At 35.5% G+C, this 20,422-nt stretch overlaps 1 protein-coding gene across 1 annotated transcript; it reads right to left on the bottom strand.

Annotated features, from left to right (window-relative positions):
- Positions 1 to 140: 140 nt before the first annotated feature.
- On the bottom strand, positions 141 to 18,654 carry LOC120169098 (pre-mRNA-processing protein 40A-like). Its single transcript, XM_039177318.1, has 28 exons — positions 18,526 to 18,654; positions 18,324 to 18,388; positions 17,855 to 17,920; positions 17,434 to 17,769; positions 17,150 to 17,341; positions 16,448 to 16,518; positions 16,234 to 16,303; positions 11,052 to 11,104; positions 4,816 to 4,873; positions 4,412 to 4,746; positions 4,264 to 4,324; positions 3,997 to 4,095; positions 3,771 to 3,839; positions 3,615 to 3,692; positions 3,360 to 3,446; positions 3,230 to 3,264; positions 3,028 to 3,133; positions 2,801 to 2,881; positions 2,567 to 2,713; positions 2,375 to 2,491; positions 2,170 to 2,268; positions 2,011 to 2,058; positions 1,844 to 1,936; positions 1,396 to 1,503; positions 1,242 to 1,306; positions 1,027 to 1,129; positions 487 to 780; positions 141 to 402 (listed from the first exon to the last, which is right to left on the bottom strand). The coding sequence occupies exons 2-28, from the start codon at positions 18,354 to 18,356 to the stop codon at positions 253 to 255; spliced, it is 3,054 nt and encodes a 1,017-aa protein (XP_039033249.1). The 5' UTR covers positions 18,357 to 18,388; positions 18,526 to 18,654; the 3' UTR covers positions 141 to 252.
- Between the last annotated feature and the right edge of the window lie 1,768 nt (positions 18,655 to 20,422).

The raw sequence follows: 20,422 nt of genomic DNA, 5'->3' as shown, positions 1-20,422 counted from the left end.
TAAGAAAGACGACCATCACGTTAAGTCCCATATGTTATCACTGGACTTGTATCATGAGTTTTGGTCCTTGCAGTAAGTACATCTTCAGATTATAACTTCTGGTTTATTAGAAATTAATGTAAATTAAACCTTTAACTACTCTGATGTGTGGGTGTGGGTTAAAAGTACCAAAGTCGAAAATTACTCTGATTGTCAAAAAGAAAAACAACAATGTAGCAATGAAATCTTTAAGAACTTGTTTCTTAGCCTTTTTCATGATAAAGGTAAATATGGAACTACACCATCCTCACCAAGTTCACCATCTTCGAGCTCCTCATAACCACTGTTTCTACGCGACCCATCACGATCTCTCTTGTGCTTTTTATGCCGGCTTTCACTCTCGGATTCAGGTGAATGGGCATGCTGACACGGGCACGTAGGAAGAACATTATGACTTGGTTGGATAAATACAAACATTATCATCATTTGATATGTAGGTAGATGTACCTTTCTTGATTTCTTACGGTCGCTGCCATGTCTCCGAGACTTCTTGGACTCCTCTCTATCATCCTTGTCCGAACTCTCATCATCAGCGGTGCTTTGATGACGTTTACGGTGTTGTTTCCTGTCTTTCTCCCTGTCCTTTTTCTTCTCTTCTTTATGGCCATAGCTGTCGGATATATCTAAATTCTCACCGTCTGTCTCATCCTTTTTAGTTCGATCCTTACCCTTTTCCCTTTCACGTTCTCTTTCCTTCTCCTTCCTTTTCTCTTTATCTTCTCTATCTCTCTCCTTTTTAGCCTGAAAACAACAACATAAACATCTTCTGATTTAGAAGAAACCTACAGCTTTATGCAAAATATGAAATGCAGATCACAGCTCTGGAAAATTAAATGGAAAGCACAGAAAGAAAATTCAATTGTTTAAGTGCTCATACTTGGGGTTTAAAACCAACTAAAGTTACTTCATAGCTATTGAAGGTGTTTTACGAATACGTGGGATTTTTAACCACCAACTACATAGAAATATTGTTAAAGATTTGCAAACCTTCTCCTCCTCTCGTTTTCGCTCCTTATCTTTAGCTTTCTCCTGTAAGTGTGCAATGTATTCCTCAAAAATCTCTCTCCTACTGCTCTCTTCTGCAATTGATCTAACAAAAAGCATAGCAGGAAAAAAAAGGGGGGGGGGTCTTAAAAGTGAGATGCTTAAGAATGATAAACGCGGTTTCTCATCTTTATTGGCAAAGATAAAGGGTGAAATACATGTATTCTTGACTTTCTTCAAAAAGTGGCTTGGAATCCTCCCAATTAGAAGATGCCGTTATCTCCTGCGAAGCAACAGAAGGAAGGACCAGAAGTTAAACAAGTTTACAAAAGCTATACTGCCTGTTTGTATTCAAAATACAGCATAACACACCTTATAGGTATGCAATAGTTTAGTGAAGTCATCAGCTAGACGTTGTCGTTTTTTAGCCTCTTTCTCCTCCTTCTCCTTGGCTCTCTCAAGTAACTCATCATACACAGGCTGCAAAAGAGTAAAGAATAAACTTTTCAATATTCAGCCACAAGATTTGTGCTCATTTAAACAAACAAATAAAGTGGGGGAAAAATACTAAATAAACCATCCAGCCTATAAACATCCTAACAAACACAGTTCTAAAACCCTAAAGCTCTAAACCTCTGACTAAAAGAAAAGGAAATAGGGGTCCAAACCTCTGATTAAATGATAAAGTATAAGAACTATAATCAGATGGAAGTGTTCATGGAGGGTTAACATCCATTTAAACAATGCTACCAGAGCCAATGTTTCTTTCTTTGTTTTCCTTTTTTGGTTGGAAGCATGTATTGCCTTGCAACAGAAGTACCTTTAATTTAATATCTGATATCAGCGAGGAACCAACTTCTTCTGAAATAGCAGCCTTGAAGTCTTCGAATGTCCATGAACAAACCATGGTAATCTGGAGGAAAGCCAAGAAGGTGTCGATAATGAAAATTCACCAAGCGACCTTGCAAGATAAATATAGTATCCTACCTTCCCCGACTTCATTGCATCTTTTATACGGGTTTTGTCTTCATGATACTATCAATGTACAAAAGAAACCATCAGAAACATGACACTCCTGCTTGAGCAAAAATATAACAGGGACATGACAAAAATGGACAACTCTCACAAAATATCTGAGGCCCACACCTGTTTTTCTAATTCTTCAGCAACATCCTCGAACAAATCTTTTGGTGTCGAACCAGATGTGTTTGATGCAACAGCAAGATATTGAGGCAAATCTTTCACCTAGAAATCATAAAACAGACTCAGCAAAAGCTATTGCTGAAAACAGAAAAACACATATTGATGAAAACCCACTCTTACTATAAAAACAAGTTAAAATAGATAAAACCTTCAAACAATAATCTCGCCAATAAGTTCTAGCTGTAAGAGTGCCATCAGCAACATGATCTTCCATTAGCTTACGAAATGCATCACGGTTTTTGCGCTCGGCACGTCTCAATTGTTCCTAAATTTCACCGGAAGACAAAAAGGTAAGAACACAAACTGGTTGCAAATTAATAATTATAGAAAGCATTTCCACCTTTTGCATCTTCTTTTTTTCCTCTTCTTCCTTCTCTAAGTCAAGAATGCAGTCCTGGAATATGAGCAGCCGATCAATTTTTTCAAGACGAGAGCATCTTTCATCATCCTCCAAACGATCTTGAACTTTCCTCCACTGGCTGTTTACCTGCAGATTGAAAGAAAAAAATCAGGAAAATAGAAATCAAGCTAATGATCCTTACAAAGGAAACAATTAAAAATCTTCTTTGTATACCTTAATAAAATCACAGGATTCCAGAAATTTTCTATATTCTGCTATATAACGCCTTTTTTCCTCTGCAGCATGTTCCCTTTCCTGCATTAAATAAAAAAGTAAAATTACGAAATTGAAGATGTTTTATTATTATTATTTTTTGCTTGAATATTTGCCAAGGAATAAAGTGAAATTACTACAATGCTTTGCATAAGACATGAAATATGCGAAAAGTACAAAACCATTACCTTCCTCTCAAGATCCACTATATAGCTTTCAAAAAGATCTTCCCGATCTCTGGCACGTTCAACAGTCTTAAACCGCTCATCATTTTCAAACAAACTTTGAGCTTTACTGAACGGGTAAAAGATTAGTTAGAATATTTAACAGTTTCCACATTTAGAATAACAAGGAAACTCTTATTCCCATAATATACAGAAAAATATCAACCTCCATCTCATGGATGATGTTAGTTCCTTAGACTCCTGGGATGAAGTCAAAGCACAAAGAAAGCATTAGGTCAAGTAAAAATGTATACATGGACAAGAAAAGAAGATGATATCAGCTTCATGCAACATACTTCCAGCATTTTTGTAAACTCCTCCCGAGCCTTCTTCTGTCTCATTCGCCTTTCCTCGGCTTCTAACTTTTTTCTTTGACCCAAATACTATTAATAACATTAATTTCATGTCAGAACAGAATAGGATAATGTTTTATTTAACTCCAAAACAATTATTTACAGAAGAATATAAATTGAGTGTTGAGTACAAACTTATAGCAATCCTACGACAAGCATGACAAAATTATACCACATAGCTGCTACTGTGAGATTTACCTCATTAAAGGCTTGCTTCCGCTCACCAAGTGTCTTCAGAGCATCATACCTTTTGTCAATAATTATTTCTCTCATTGCCTAGAGAAAGTTTTTAATCAGTAGAAATAAGCATGCTGAGAGGATAAAGCTGGGAGGAAGGCAAAGGATCAAGGATACCTGCTCCCACGTCCAATCAGATTGCACATTTGCAGATTCAAGGAGAGATTTGAAAGCATTTTTTGCCTCCTGAAAGAATGTGAGAAAATATAAAAAAAAACGCAAGAATTGCTATTGATCCAGTCGATTGCAGAATTTGCATCACAGTTCCCTGAGTTTAGGGTTAAAAAAGAACAAAACTTAAGTTCAAGTGATAGGGGGGAAAGAGAAGCGTCTAGAATGTTACCAGCTTATTTGCATATACTAAAGGCTCATCATCCAGAATTTTCTCTTCTACTGGAGTCACATTAACCTTTCCACCAGTTGCCATCCCCTTTCTCGCTTCCTGCAGAAACAAAAAACGAAATAAACCAAAATATCTCACTTACAATGGTAAGTATAGTAACTTTTTCCCTAAAATAGAAAAGAACTCTTTAAAAAGATTATTTTGTCTCTCAGAAATGGTTGATCGAAAGAAGAGAGCTTTGAAATCGAAGTGTTTCAAAGAGTATACCTCAATGTCTTGAGCAGAAGCTCCATCTGTGTCTTCAGTTGCCATAGGTTCCAAGCTTCTTCTGAAGTGAGGATAAATGAAGTGGTTAATTTCAACAACGTTATTGAAATCATGGAAAGATAAAATAAAAAACAGTGGAAGCCCATACGTGACTGCTGTGTTAGCATTGACAGAAGGAACAGAAACAGTGGAACCTCCCAAGGGAACAGCAGGTAAAGGTGACACAGACACTGCCCCAGGTGCATCTGTAGTAGCAGATTGTGAAACAGGAATAGCCGTTGGTCCAGATGCTGAATTGGGTGAAGAATTAACAACAGGCATAACTGAAGCCAGGCTTGAATCCTGCAAAGTGTTGGAGCTCGAAGAAATAGCTGTAGAAGGCATCTCAGCTGCAGAACCAATAGCAGCAACTGGAGCTTGAGGCACTCCTGAGCCTGATGGAGTTCCTTGGCTAGCTACCGCCTGAGCTTGCTCACGTGCTAACTGGAATTAATGATTAAAAATGATGTCAAAAGGGAAAAAACCAAGTAATCATAAATCACAAGGACGTACCTTCAATTCCTCAGGTATTGTCCACTTAGACTGCTTTGTAACCTTGTTGTAATAATATCTACAAAAGCAATCTCTTGATCACATATCAATCATGAAAAAAATCTAACAGAATAAAATGTGGATCACAATTAGAGGTGCAAAAAAATCCGATTTTGCGCAAAAAATATCCGAAATTGGATTTGGGAAAAACCGTTTTTTTAAACCGGATCGGATATTTAAAAACCAGATAGTATAACCGGTTTGGGAAAAATTAGACGATCGGTTTTTTTACCGGTTTGAAAAAAATCAGTTTTTATCTGAAAAAAAATCCGGTCTGAGGTTTTAAAAACTAGCCGTTGCGGGGTTTTTTGTGACAGTTTTTTTTCTAAAAAAATCACCATTTTACCACCCTAAACATGTATAAATAGGTTGGGATGTATTTGGTTAATTACAACTTTCTCAAATCTTATTACACAACACCTAAACATCTCTCAAATCTTATTTTTGTAATTTTTTGTTCATCATGGCTACAAATACCGACCCTAACACGGTTAAATCTTCTGTCGGGGGAAACCTTAAAGTCGTGAGAGTGATCGAACACACTCGAAACAAAGATATTTGGGATCACTACGATTTATGTGAGATGTCAAATGGCTCGAGGAGGACGCGTTGTAAACTTTGTCTAAAGTTTTTTGCATCGGAAGGAAACACAACGTTGAAGAACCATTTTACAAAATCATGCAAGGCACTTCGCTCAAGATCGGATCCAAGTCAATCGAATCTTACACCGCAAGGTGGTGTTTTTATTTACGACAACGAAAAATTACGAGAAGCGTTTACAAAGTTCGTGATTACAAAAGCATTGTCCTTTGACCACTTTGATGATGAAGATTTCACGGCAACAATTAATGCAACCACGTTATACTCAAGTAAGTCGTACTACCTTAGAAGAGATGCTATAAAAATGTGGCGTACGGCGAGGGAAAAAATGATTTTAGAATTCCAAGAACACCGTTATGGTGTGTCGCTTACATGTGACGTTTGGAGTTCCCCTCATAATACCGGAAATTATTTTTAGCAGTTACAGCACATTGGTTAGATCAAGATAATTGGCAAATGATAAAAGAACAATCGCGTTTGAATTATTCGGTGAGCCGCATACCGATGCTAATTTATTTACACTTTTAAAAAGGGTAATTTGTCTTTATAAATTAGAAAATAAAGTTTTTTCTATATCCTTTGATAATGCATCGAATAATACAAACGCGGTTCCAAGATTGAAAATATTACTTTCACCAATTTTAGACAGTGCGTTTTTTCATACCCGTTGCGTTGCACACATAATTAATTTATTCGTGCAAGCCGGTTTTGAGGTTATTGAGCCAATTAGAATTTAAAGCAATGATAAATCGGTTCTTTGTAACAACAACAAAAGACTAAATGATTTTGTAAGTCGGTTAATAAAAAAGCTTTGGGTCCTAATTTGGATTGTCTAACTCGTTAGAACTCAACTTGGATGATGATGCATACCGCCTTATGACAAAGGGAAACATTGCAAATATTTCACGATCGACTTTTCGAGAGGGGTCATGTCCCAAACATTTATCCGGATTTGAGTTGGAAACTATAGCCAAAATAACTGATTTGCTTGGAGTTTTAAAAAATGTAACAACTTTTTTATCCGGTGTTTATTACCCTACTAGCCCGTTGGTTCTTAATCAAATATTTTTGTTGGCTAACCAACTAAATGACTTTGAAACCGAAGTTTTTCAAGAAATTGGCTTTGCAATTAAAGAAAAACTTTTAAAATATTTTAAGGAGATTCCTCCCATTTTTAATTGTGTCGCCGCTTTAAACCCAACGTTAAATGTTGGCAGGGTTGAAACACTAATCGAACAAATTGCGTTTGCTTTTAATCTAACCGATGATGAACCCAACTTTGTCCAAAACCAAATAAATTATTTTAACAAATGTTTTCGAGACATGTTTGCAATTTATTTAACTAAATACAGATCAAGTAGTGTAATACACGATCAAATGAGAACGAATGCGGAATCATCTAGTAGACATCCAAGTAATATAAATTTTTCACTTTTTAACACTAGTAAATTTTCAATCCAAACGATCACGTACAACCACCTCAAGTAACGAGTTGGGAAATCTATCAAAAATGACATTTGAAGAGTTTGGCTTGGTGGAAAGAAAAGGAAACACAATTTTCGATTATAGCCACCATGGCCCGTGATTTACTAACCGTCCAAGCTTCTACGGTAGCTTCGGAATCTGTTTTTTCTGTTAGTGGCAGGGTTATATCGCAACGGATATCAAGACTAAATCCCGAGTCGGTGGAAGTATGCATTTGTTTGAAGGATTATTTGGATGGAGCGGCTCGGAAGCAACATATCACCACCCTAGAAGATGCAATTGATGTCGATTTGGAAGCAAACTTACGCATTGAAGAAGTCGAACTTGGAATATCCCCTCCAAACGAAGAAGGCGAAGATGATGAAGAAGAGATGGCAATGTAGTTTATTTTTAAACTTTGTTTCAATTATCGTAAACTTTGTTTCAATTATCGAACTTGGAAGTTTTTAAGTATTTGAATTTATCGAACTTGGAAGTATTTCAATTATCGTAAACTTTACTGCAATTGATTACGATGTAATTTTAACATTGAAATATTTAAGTATTTTAATTTATCGTTGATGAGTGTCTTGTGGATATGCTCTTCACATGCTTAAAATGTTTATAAACACACCTAATTTATCTAGAATAGTTGTGCTTTGATTAGCTTTTGATTTGTGATAGGTGTGCATGAAATGGAGCTTAAATGAGAATCTAATGTGATTAAGTGGAAGATAATGAAAGCTTACAAGAAATTGTGATCAATGTTCTTTGATGAGAGTGTTTAAGAAGGAAGAACAAATAAAACAGGACAATAGTAGTGCTGCTCAGCATTACTCTCAAAACCTTCAGGAGGAGGAGTAGAGATAGATTGCACAAGAGTAATGCTGCTTAGACATACACAAAGTCGGATAAAAAACCGATCCGGTTTTTTCACCTAGCCAAAAAATCGAATTTTAAAAAAACCGATTTGGATCCTAACCGGTTTGGAGGGCCGGATGGTGTAACCGGTTTCGATTTGAAAAAAATCGGATATAAAAAAACCGGTGGTGGTGAGCAGCACTACTCTTGTGCAATCTGTCTCTACTCCTCCTGAAGGCTTTGAGAGTAATGCTGAACAGCACTACTTTTGTCATGTTTTATTTGTTCTTCCTTCTTAAACACTCTCATCAAAGCACATTCATCACCATTTCTTGCAAGCTTTCATTATCTTCCACTTAATCGCATTAGATCCTCATTTAAGTTCCATTTCACGCACACCTATCACAAACCAAAAGCTAATCAAAGCACAACTATTCTAGATAAATTACGTGTATCTATAAACAATTTATGCATGTGAAGAGCATATACACAAGACACTCATCAACGATAAATTAAAATTCTTAAATATTACAATGTTAAAATTACATCGTCATCAATTGCAACAAAGTTTACGATAATTGAAATACTTAAATACTTCCAAGTTCGATAAATTCAAATACTTAAAAACTTCCAAGTTCGATAATTGAAACAAAGTTTACGATAATTGAAACAAAGTTTAAAAATAAACTACATTGCCATCTCTTCTTCATCATCTTCGCCTTCTTCGTTTGGAGGGGATATTCCAAGTTCGACTTCTTCAATGCGTAAGTTTGCTTCCAAATCGACATCAATTGCATCTTCTAGGGTGGTGATATGTTGCTTCCGAGCCGCTCCATCCAAATAATCCTTCAAACAAATGCATACTTAGTAAATCACAGGCCATGGCGGCTAGAATCGAAAATTGTGCTTCATTTTCTTTCCACCAAGTCAAAATATCCAAACTTTCAAACTCTTTAAATGTCATTTTTGATAGAAAATCGCATGACATGTAATTTCCCAACTCGCTACTTGGGGTGGTAGTACCTGATCGTTTGGATTGAGAATTTACTAGTGTTAAAAAGTGACAAATTTATGTTACTTGGACGTCTACTCGATGATTCCGCATTCGTTCTCATTTGATCATTTATTACACTACTTGATCTGTATTTAGTTAAATAAATTGCAAACATGTCTCGAAAACATTTGTTAAAATAATTTATTTGGTTTTGGACAAAGTTGAGTTCATCATCGGTTAGATTAAAAACAAACGCAATTTGTTCGATTAGTGTTTCAACCACGCCAACATTTAACGTTGGGTTTAAAGCGGCGACAAGTAAAAATGGGGGGAATCTTCTTAAAATATTTTAAAAGTTTTTCCTTTAGTGCAAAACCAATTTCTTGAAAAACTTCGGTTTCAAAGTCATTTAGTCGATTAGCCAACAAAAATATTTGATTAAGAACCAACGGGCTAGTAGGATAATAAACACCGGATAAAAAAGTTGTTGAATTTTTAAAAACCCCAAGCAAATCAGTTATTTTGGCTATAGTTTTCCAACTCAAATCCGGATAAATGTTTGGGACATAGCCCCTCTCGAAAAGTCGATCGTGAAATATTTGCAATGTTTCCCTTTGCCATAAGGCGGTATGCATCATCATCCAAGTTGAGTTCCAACGAGTTGGACAATTCAAATTAGGACCCAAAGCTTTTTTATTAACCGACTTAAAAAATCATTTATAATCATTTAATATTTTGTTGTTGTTACAAAGAACCGATTTTATCATTGCTTTAAATTCTAATCTAATCGGCTCAATAACCTCCAAACCGGCTTGCACGAATAAATTAATTATGTGTGCAACGCAACGGGTATGAAAAAACGCACCGTCTAAAATAGGTGAAAGTAATATTTTCAATCTTGGAACCGCGTTTGTATTATTCCATACATTATCAAAGGATATAGAAAAAACTTTATTTTTTAATTTATAAAGACAAATTACCCTTTTTAAAAGTGTAAATAAATTAGCACCAGTATGCGGCTCACTGAATAATTCAAACGCGATTGTTCTTTTCATCATTTGTCAATTATCTTGATCTAACAAATATGTCGTAACGGCTAAAAAAGAATTTCCGGTATTATGAGGGAAACTCCAAACGTCACATGTAAGTGACACACCATAACGGTGTTCTTGGAATCCTTAAATCATTTTTTCCCTTGTCGTAAGCCATATTTTTATAGCATCTCTTCTAAGGGTAGTACGACTTACTTGAGTATAATGTGGTTGCATTAGTTGTTGAATTGTTGCCGTGAAATTTTCATCATCAAAGTGGTCGAACGGCAATACTTCTGTTATCACGAACTTTGTAAACGCTTCTCGTAATTTTTAGTTGTCGTAAACAAAAACACCACCTTGCGGTGTAAGATTCGATTGACTAGGATCTGATCTTGAGCGAAGTGTCTTGCATAATTTTGTAAAATGGTTCTTCAACGTTGTGTTTCTTTCTGGTGCAAAAAACTTTAGACAGTTTACAACACGCCCTCCTCGAGCCATTTGACATCTAACATAAATCGTAGTGATCCCAAATATCTTTGTTTCGAGTGTGTTCGATCACTCTCACGACTTTAAGGTTTCCCCCGACAGAAGATTCAACCGTGTTAGGGTCGGTATTTGTAGCCATGATGAACAAAAAATTACAAAAATAAGATTTGAGAGATGTTTAGGTGGTGTAATAAGATTTGAGAAAGTTGTAATCAACCAAATACATCCCCAACCTATTTATACATGTTTAGGGTGGTAAAATGGTGATTTTTTTAGAAAAAAAAGTCAAAAAACAGCACAAAAACCCCCCAACGGCTATATTAACGGCTAGTTTTTAAAACCCCAGAACGAATTTTTTTCGGATAAAAATTGGTTTTTTATCCGGTAAAAAATCGATCGTCTACTTTTTTCTCAAACCGGTTATACTATTCGGTTTTTAAATATCTGATCCAGTTTAAAAAAAAAACCGATTTTTCCCAAATCCAGTTTCGGATATTTTTTGCTCAAAATCGGATATTCGGATTTTTTGTGTACCTCTAGTGCTGCTCACCACCACCGGTTTTTTTATATCCGGTTTTTTTCAAATCGAAACCGGTTACACCATCCGGCCCTCCAAACCGGTTAGGATCCGAACTGGTTTTTTTAAAATCCGATTTTTTGGCTAGGTGAAAAAACCGGATCGGTTTTTTATTAGACTTTGTGCATGTCTAATCATAATAAGACATTTTACAATAATTTAAAACAGAGTTCAAACATACTTTCTTCCCTCCGAAGTAGTGAATTCCTTCCAAACCGTGGATGCATCAGCTCTCTGTTTCAGAAAAAAGCAACAATTAAGCAATGTAATGAAAGTGGTAATTAAAAAAAAAGTTCAGAAAATATCATGATCATACAAAGGAGTGGCATTATATAAGTCGATGTAACTTCCCCAAGGAAGTTTGGGATGTTCAAATGAGAAGGAACTTGGTGGACTGGGAGGTTGAACAATGGTTGCATCTTGTCTCGTTGAATAATATCAATTTGTCTCCTTCTGAAGAAGATTGTTGGACATGGTTAGGGAACGGAGAGGGTTGTTTTTTAGCTAAATCTTCATTCAAGATTTTCTTTTACCAGGCTGGTAATAAGGGGATTGACTTGGGAAAGACATTTTTGGACAGGAGTTACACGCCCCCCCCCCCCCCGTGTGGAAACTTTTGTATGGCAGCTTGCTCACCAGAGAGTGGCGGTTAAGGAGGAATTGTTGAAGAGAGGAGTGGCTGGGATCGAAGACCCCCTATGTCTGATGTGTCGTAGATATGGAGAAACAGTTTCACATCTTTTTTTGCATTGTGAGGTAGTATGGGGTCTGTGGTCAAGATTTTTGAATTTATGGAATGTTTCTTTTTGGTTCCAAAGAATATGATTGATTTCATTATTTTATGGGATGATTTACTATCGAAATCAAGTATTTGGAAATTCATCCCAAGGGCGGTGATGTTACCTGTTTGGAAATGTAGGAATGAGGTAATTTTTCATAAAGGGAAGATGGATGCAGTATTGCTCTTCTTTCTTGTTCTATTTAGAACTGCTACTTGGTTTGGTGCTAGATTCAAGGATGTGCATATCTCGTTTGATTCCTTAGTGGGAGATTTAAAACTAGTTGATTCAGTGGGAAGACAGAACAAGGGTTGTTCTACTTCTTCGTGGTGGGTTCATCCTCCTGATAGTTTCGTTAAACTTAATGTTGATGGTGCGATGGTGAGGGGTTGGGATAAAGGAGGTATAGGTGGGCTGATTAGGGACAGCAGAGGTATGTTGATAAAATCGTTTTCAGAAAGGGTTGGGGGAGGTCCTCCTATAATGGCAAAACTATTGGTGACTAAGAGAGGACTGATTTTTTTTTTTATAAGAAAAGGGAGCCTCATTAAAAACCTCTCTCATAGTTGGCTCTTGTGAAGAGGCAACTAGCAAAGGAGGAAAAGAGTACCCCGATATATTAATAAACCAAAGTTACATAAGATTACAGTTTACATAAAACCACCCGAAATAAACATAACATCACCACTATAACACTAAAAACAATCAGCCTATCCCCTCCTTGGCTAACTTGTCAGCCTCCCAATTACATGCCCTAAGAATCTGCCTAACCAAAATGTCTCTAGCCGAAACTAAAGCCCTAATTTCCCCAACCAAAGAACTGAAAAACGAAGGGGCAGCAACAAGCCTCAAAATCCAATCCAGTGCTGTTTTACAATCACTCTCTAAAATAAGTCTTCCCTTCATCACTCATTCAGAAGAAAGAAATCAATGTCTTGTTTAATAGCTTTCAACTCAGCAAACAAAGGAGGGCCTGGTCCCATAACATTAGAAAAAGTGATTAAAGTAGAGCCATTCGAATCTTTCAACAATCCACCAATTTCACCCTGCAAACCATCACCTCGAACCACCCCATCCACATTGAATTTATAAAATTCAGGTGGTGGAACCCAACACTGATCCTTCTTATTTGAAGACATAACTGAAATCATGCATGCAAGCCTCGAATCCCCTATAAAAAGATCAAACTAAATATTAGCCTTAGGAAATTTAGCTAAAACCAAACCTGCAAATGAAGAACAGTGTAGAACTGTCAAAAATCCAGTTTTCAAACACCACTAAGTTCCTAGCCTTCCATAACGACCATAGAACCACTCCCGGGATAAAATTCCATATAGAAGAAGAAGCCCTTAAAAAAGACCAAGAGGCTAGTAATGACAGTGGATCTTTGGGCAAAACTATAGATAGATCCCATAACCTAATGAACCTATTCCACAGCTCCCAAGCAACAGGACATAATAAAAAGAGATGTTGAATTGTTTCATCATCCTTAAGACATATAGGACATATTAAATCATCCAAGGGAACACCTCTTTTCTTCAAATCCACTCTAACAACTAATATCATATGAGATAACTGCCAAAGAAAAGTTTCAACTTTTGGAGGTGCCAATCCAGACCATACCCACTTGTTCCACTGAAAACTCACTACTGAACTACGAGAAAGAGTAAATCTACAGGACTTAACCGAGAACAAACCATCACCTTTCCTTGACCATGTCAGAAAATCATCAATTGCATCATTCAAAACAATATTATCAATCAATGTCATTAGATAAATCCATTGATCCAATTCCCAGTCGCATAAACTCCTCCTTAGTTGGATATTCCAAACCCAACAACTGTTTTCATAACAACCAAAATCCGCAACTCTTCCCCATTTATTGGTCGATAAGGCAAAAATCCTGGGGAATTGTTCTTTTAAAGTAGAATTATTAACCCACACATCAATCCAAAATGCAATTGATCTACCATTCCCCACTTGGATCTTCGAATTAGACCTCAAACAATCCCCTATATCATCCTTTTTCACGAAATTGTTCAAAATTCCTCTCCAAATCCATGAATCTTGTGGATTAACAGCCTTATTAATTGATAAAGATAAGTTATTGATATTGTGTTTGCAGCAAATCATCTTCTTCCACTGGGGGTCTTTTTCGTTTGCAAACTTCCAAACCCATTTCCCTAGTAACACTGTTAACCGTAGTCAAATCCAAGACTCCCAATCCACCTCCTCGTAAGGTTGACACACCGTTTTCCAATTAACCCAATGAATCCGTTTCTCCGTGAGACTATCCCCCAAAGGAATTTAGCCATCAAAGAATTCAACTTGTGATTTATCTTTAGTGGAATTTTGCAAATAGAGAGGATTGATTCTTATTGAAGAATTAGGATCTGCCCTAAGTCAGAGGGTTATTTTAGAGATCGAATTCGAGTACAGCATTGAAGTGGATTAAAATTCCGAACTTATGCATCCTTATGTTTCAGTCCTTGGTGAAGGATATAGCTACTCGTATGGAAGGATAAGATATCATTTCAAGGCATGTCCTGAGAGCTGCTAATTGGGAAGCGGATAAGTTAGCTAAACATGGTATAGGTTGATTAGTAGGTTATGTTTTTGGTATGTTATCGTGTACGGAAATGTTTGTTTTCCGTAAGGGGTTTGCTTTCAATCTTATGTATCAGTGTTATGTTGTAACAATACGTTATGGTTTTGGTTGTGTATTATTGTTCTGATTAATAAAGTTCATAGGCACTCTTTTCCTCTTTCTTATGTCCTTCATGTTACTGTTGCAACATGGAGGGTATGAATGGGGGTTTTAATGAGGCCTAATTTCCTATAAAAAAAAACTTCCCCAAGGAAGTTGCCAACAATGAATCCATACATATGAAGTTGGAAAAAATAGTTAGAAATGGAACAAATTATATCATGACCTTGTTAAGAAAGACTGTCAGTTTCATCCATTCGATCCCCCAAAAAGGGAGAGGATGGGAGTATAAGCAAGTGAAAACAGTGAAATACGCTATTCTACTGTGGTCAGAGATAACGACAGTAGTACATACAAAATGGTTTTGCTTGTAAAAGTCCAAACCTGAAAAGGTCAACTAAACAACTCAGTGGTGGCTAGGAGTAGGCTTTTGTTCACTAACTACTATGTTATAACCACCCCTAGACAACTTCACCAGGCCAAGGATGAATGGTGGTAAAATAACTTGTTCCTAAATTCTGCACCATGATCCTAATATCAAAATTATCTAACTTTATTCGAAACTAACTGGAGGAACGGTTATCTCTAGGTGAGAATTTGGACAAGTAACCTCCAAATTATTCTTTACTTGACGAATGCTAGATTTCATCTTGAAGTCTTAACTTGCATACAAATAACATCATCCAAAATTAGAAGGTAACATATCTCATTTAGATAAGCAAGTAACAAAATCTCTTTTCCTTAAGGTGCAACTGTGAACCAAGTCTAAATTGGACTTTTTGAATACAAATAGCAAAACCTTTCACTGAGCCAAATCTTGGAACTGGAAGATGATTCCATGCCAAGTAAAAATCTTAATGTATTTTCCAGGAATTTTTTAACATCCTAGGCAACTCACATTACTACCTCCTTTGTGCCTCTTAAAGGAGAACAAATTCTAGGGCCAATATGAGAAAAAAACATATACTGAACATTAAATTCCATTCCAAAGCAATCTGTACAGAATCATGGCAACAAGTATGAAAATAAATACAACTGATAAATTACAGCAAGAGCCTTTGACCCAGCATCTCATACCTCCAAAATCAATAGCCATTATGTACTTGTGGAATTCTTTACAAACCTTTTCAAACATATGCTTGCAACAATGAAACCATAACAGAGCAAATACGGAACAAGTAACACCATTATCAAATGAGAAGAGGAGTGAACAACAAAGAAGTTTTGATTGGATACAAATACAAAATGAATAGCATAGCAAATTCCTTTACATTAATTCAGAGAACTCATTACAGTACAAAGTATAAACCACATTTATCCAAAATAAGATAAATGATTAGATAAATACATGGACTAACAAAGAGACGAGAGAAGAAATAAATATATAGATGCAACAGAAGTGTAAAAGTAGATTAAATAACTTTGTTAAGAGAGGGGAGGGAGAGATTATTACCATCCTAAGTTTCACTAACAGAGTAGGAAATGAAAAAAAAATGAGAACAGTTAATCAAGACACCTAACTAGCATGTCCATATATCTAATCATTCCTCATAAAATTATTTCCCCGTATAATAAACATGTAAATAGCAAAATATTGCATGCCTTGAGAAAAGTGAAGGGCAACCTCAAAGTGACCATTTAGAGCAGTCGTTAAATTTCTCCAACTTGCCATGACATCAACAAATCAATTCCAAAACACGCAAAAGAAAGAAGAATTCACATAAAACAAATTTGTAGGTAAGAATGGCCACAGTCTGAACATCCATTAAAGCGGGCAATTTACATAAATTACATATCGCAACAAATTCAAGGTTAACATATCATGGAGCATAAAACTTTAACAGAGGAAACAACAACTAGATGCTAATATGCCTCACCTCTATTGGTGTCATCAGTTCCAGAGGCTTTTCCCAACTAGATTGCCTTGTCTTTTTGTTGTAATAGTATCTGCAGACATGTCACAACAGTTAAGACACAACAAACAAAAACCAAGTCTACCTCATCAAATATAATTGTCCTAATAACTTTAAATCTAAATACATAGAACAATTTGAGCAAAAATCACAATGATGAGGTACTATGTAAAGTTACCTTCTTCCATCAGCGGATGTATGCTCTTGCCAATCAGAAGATTGCAGAGTAAGGCTAGCAACATTTGCAACCTGGCATGCCAAAAGTGAAAAAACAAAAACAATAAGATTTAAAAGAATGGAAAGATTAGTAAAGAATATACAAAATATAATGGAAATTAAGTTCCATGATGCTAACTGATTGAAGGTGTTATATTGTTAAATTTGGATCAAAAACAGTTCAAGATTGTGCAATGTATATACAATGTCTATTTATGTACTCATTGAAGATAAAGTCATTCCAACCTACCGTGACATAAGCAATTTCTATACGACAACAAAAAGAACAGATATATGTATTTATTATCCAATTGATCAAATCTCAAGGAAAAGATGAAGGTATGGCAGGTTCATTAGGGTTTAAGTATGTTGTCTTTCCTTTTTAAAGTTGTCTTTTGGTTATTTATGTCCTTTTTCTTTCTTTTGATTCTCCTTGTTCGGTCTTTTCTCAAGATATATCAACTTTGTACGCAACTTGAACTTATTAGGAAAGTTCTCGCCCAAAATTCAATTTCTTAATTAAATAAGTTTCTGACGGACACAGGAAGTCAACATTAAGGAGAGCATAAAGCATTTGAACTGAACACCAAAAATTACACATGGCATAACCTCGTTAAATTCTACTTAGTATACTATATTTATGTCTCTAAGAAGAAGCACTTACCGCATCAGCAGAAGAAAGGGGAGGCTGTTGGCTAGTCTGCTGTATAGGTGTAGCAAGTGAAACACTCTGATTTCCGGTTGACAACCAAGGTTGCATGGCAACTGGGGCAACAGATGCATGCACCTGAGATATAGGCTGAAACTGGGAAGGTGTGCTAACGTTCTGAGGAAGGCCAAAAGAAGATGGCGCAAACTGGGAAACCATAAAATATCAGAGAAGGTGCAAAATATCCCTGATGTAAAGACAACAAAGGGAAAAATAAAAACATAGGAATAAGGACGTACACCATATGATGAAGATGGGGGCATTCCAGGGGCTCCTACACCAGGCATATGACTATTCAAAGGGGGAGCAGATTGATGTGCCTGTGGCGGTTCAGATGTAAGAGGCCTGTTTGTTTGACCATATGGTACTTGTACAGGCTGTTGTGAAGGCGTAGAAAGACCAGGTTGATTTGGCCGGGGTGGATACTGCTGCATTGGCTGAGAAAACTGCATCTGCGAATTTTGAACAGCTGGCATCCCAGCATTTGGAGAGGGAACCTGCCCAACAGGTCGGAACTGCTGGGAAGCACCTGGAATAAAGTGTAGTCCTTGCTGCGCTGGGGCCACTGGTCGAAACTGTGATAGAAATTTCACGCACAATGCGTTTAATAAGTTGCTATCACAAGATGAAAAAGCAGCCACTAAAAAGTGGAGGAATTACCTGTGAAGATAAGGGAGAGCCATAACTTTGAGGACCCATGGATCCAACTGAAGGAGGCCAATGTGGCTGGGGAAGAAAAAGGATAGCAAAAAAGTTCTAGACATCTTAGGCATTCATCGAAAAGCTAGAATAAAGGAGATTACTTATGTATGTACTTTAGGCCAAAAGCCAAAAGCATCCATTTCTCATTAATGTTAAAAACAATAATGCCGGTGCCACCAAGAGAATCTAATAAAAGTTAGAGCTAGTAATGGCTACACTCTAGTTATTTCTAACTATTTCCAAGAAGAAAAACAAACGAATGATAAAAAAGCCTCAGCCCTCGGGTTATGTTCATAAATTTTGATAACTTTGGACGAGACTTGGCAGCAGCAACCAAGATTTAACCCCAGAAGACAAACATAATCTTAAACAATAATCCATATTATAGAAATAAAGAAAAAAAAACTAAACCTACTCAGCAGGCTACCTGGGCACTAGATGGTTGAGAATTGTTGGCCATTCCAGAACATGCGCAAAGTTTACCTCAAATACCTGCAAAAAGAATCAACTAAGAACGATTATAAAAGATTTAAAAAAATGTTGAGAAAGCATCCAAGTCCCATGGGTTCCCGATATAATCAATCGCATAAAGTAACTGAAATAAAAAAAAATGGATTATTAATATTTACGGATATCAAGTGTAGACGAAAGAGTTCCAATCTGCGGGATTGCTTAGATCTCAGTAACGAAATTTCAGGTGCTAGGGTTTAAGAGAGGAATAGGTTGAATTGAATTGAATTGAGAGGGGAAAAAATCTATTTCAGGAAAATATACTAAAAAGTTATTTTGTTTTTAAGTTCCGGTTCTGCCACTTATACCCTTTGACGGGTACAGCTTACTTCGACAAGGTTCTCCGGGTCGGTTCCGAAACAAACCCGCTCACTATTTCTTTCGGGTCAACTCAATTTCATTTCTAAGACTACACAAATGATCATCTAATCTTAAACAAATTTTCATGTGGTAAATTACGCGATTAGTATTTAAATTATTAGTTTTAGTATATTACAGTACTTAAACTTTTTATTTATTTTCAAAATCATGCTTAAAGTTTAGTTTTATTCATTTTAGTATCCATATTCAAAATTCAACATTAAGTTTTGAAATAAAAATTGAAAGTTTAAGTACCAAAACAAACCAAAATTGATAGTTTAGGTACTAAATGAGTTAAGTTTTTAATTGTGGGGTACTAAAATGAAATAAAAACTAAAGATTAGGTATGATTTTGAAAAAAATTTGAAAGTTTATGTACTAAAACGGGTCAAAACTAATAGTTCAAATACTAAATGTGTAATTTACCCATTTTCATTATGTCACTCAATTATGAATCATTATGTTTTAATCACTAATGTTATGATACTAGATTTTTATCATCCATCCATTAATTTTGCTATTACATCACCTTTTAAAAAAATTCACACCTAAACATTTAATTTTCTAAATTAACTTTGTTTCACTTTTCACCCTCCTTCTATCAAGAGACCCTAACCTAATATTTATTGTTTCTAAACTCTTTTTGTTCTTAATTAGATACAAAAGTTGTGAAGCTTGGAAGAATAGAAGACGAAAATGAAAAGAATGTAGAAATGGAGGTATAGAATGTCATACACATGCTATGTTGGAAAACTTAGTATTAGTTTAATATTTTTGTTTAAAGAAGCATTATGAGAAAATATTAAAAAAAGTGTTTTTAAATTGTTAGTTTGAATTTTATATGCTTGAGTATAAGTATTTATTATAAGAAAAAAATACATAAATGGTCATCTGACTATTAAAAGTTATAAAATTATTCATTGATTATAGGATGTTGCTTTATTGAGTCTCTCAACTATTAAAAGTTATAAAATGGTCATCTGATTATTTATTATGTTCCACACTCGTCTTTTTTTATTAAAAAAACTGATGATGGTCTAAGCTAGGCATTAACTTGTTGATTGAGATATGATAAATTCTTATATGAAACATAATGAATAGTCAATTGATCATTTTATAACTTTTAATAGTTGATGGACCCACTAAGTAATATCCTATAATCGAAAGATTATTTTATAACTTTTAATAGTCGAATAACTCAACAAAGCAATATCCTAAAATCAGGAGACCATCTATATACTTTACCCTTATTGTAATTAAAAAGTGCTTTTAAATATCGTCAAATGAATCAACGAGATTGATTAAAAGGATAAGCAACTTGATATCGTTTAAACAATATTTTTGGTTCGAGTTATTGTGTATGCAAAAAATTATCATTTGAAAACTCACTAACTAAAATTAAGTGTATGACGCGAATCAATCCAGATTATAAAAATAAAACCTTAAAACTGGAGGAAAAAAATTGTCAAATGAAACGAGCTATTCCTCCCCTATGATACTCATAATAGATTATTAAATGTTTCCACGCACCTACATTTTCTATATATATATATATTTCTCTGCATACATTATTTATATGACACAAAAAACAAAAATTAGAACCCAAATGGGCCATAAAAAACCGGGATCCGGTAATTGTGCCCCAAGGCAACAAGA

Source organism: Hibiscus syriacus, unplaced genomic scaffold (genome assembly GCF_006381635.1).
Source record: "Hibiscus syriacus cultivar Baekdansim isolate YM2019G1 unplaced genomic scaffold, ASM638163v2 tig00111745_pilon, whole genome shotgun sequence".
Lineage (NCBI taxonomy): Eukaryota > Viridiplantae > Streptophyta > Magnoliopsida > Malvales > Malvaceae > Hibiscus > Hibiscus syriacus.
This window is presented reverse-complemented; position numbering and strand designations above follow the sequence as displayed.

Bases quoted from the DNA above. Each gene is read 5' to 3' on its own strand.
- LOC120169098 (XM_039177318.1), bottom strand. From the start codon at position 18,356: ATGGCCAACAATTCTCAACCATCTAGTGCCCAG. The intron at 4,874-11,051 runs GTATGTTTGAAC...TTGCTTTTGTAG, and splicing joins ACTACTTCGGAGGGAAGAAA to ATATTATTACAACAAGGTTA. The intron at 403-486 runs GTACATCTACCT...TGCCCGTGTCAG, and splicing joins ACCGTAAGAAATCAAGAAAG to CATGCCCATTCACCTGAATC.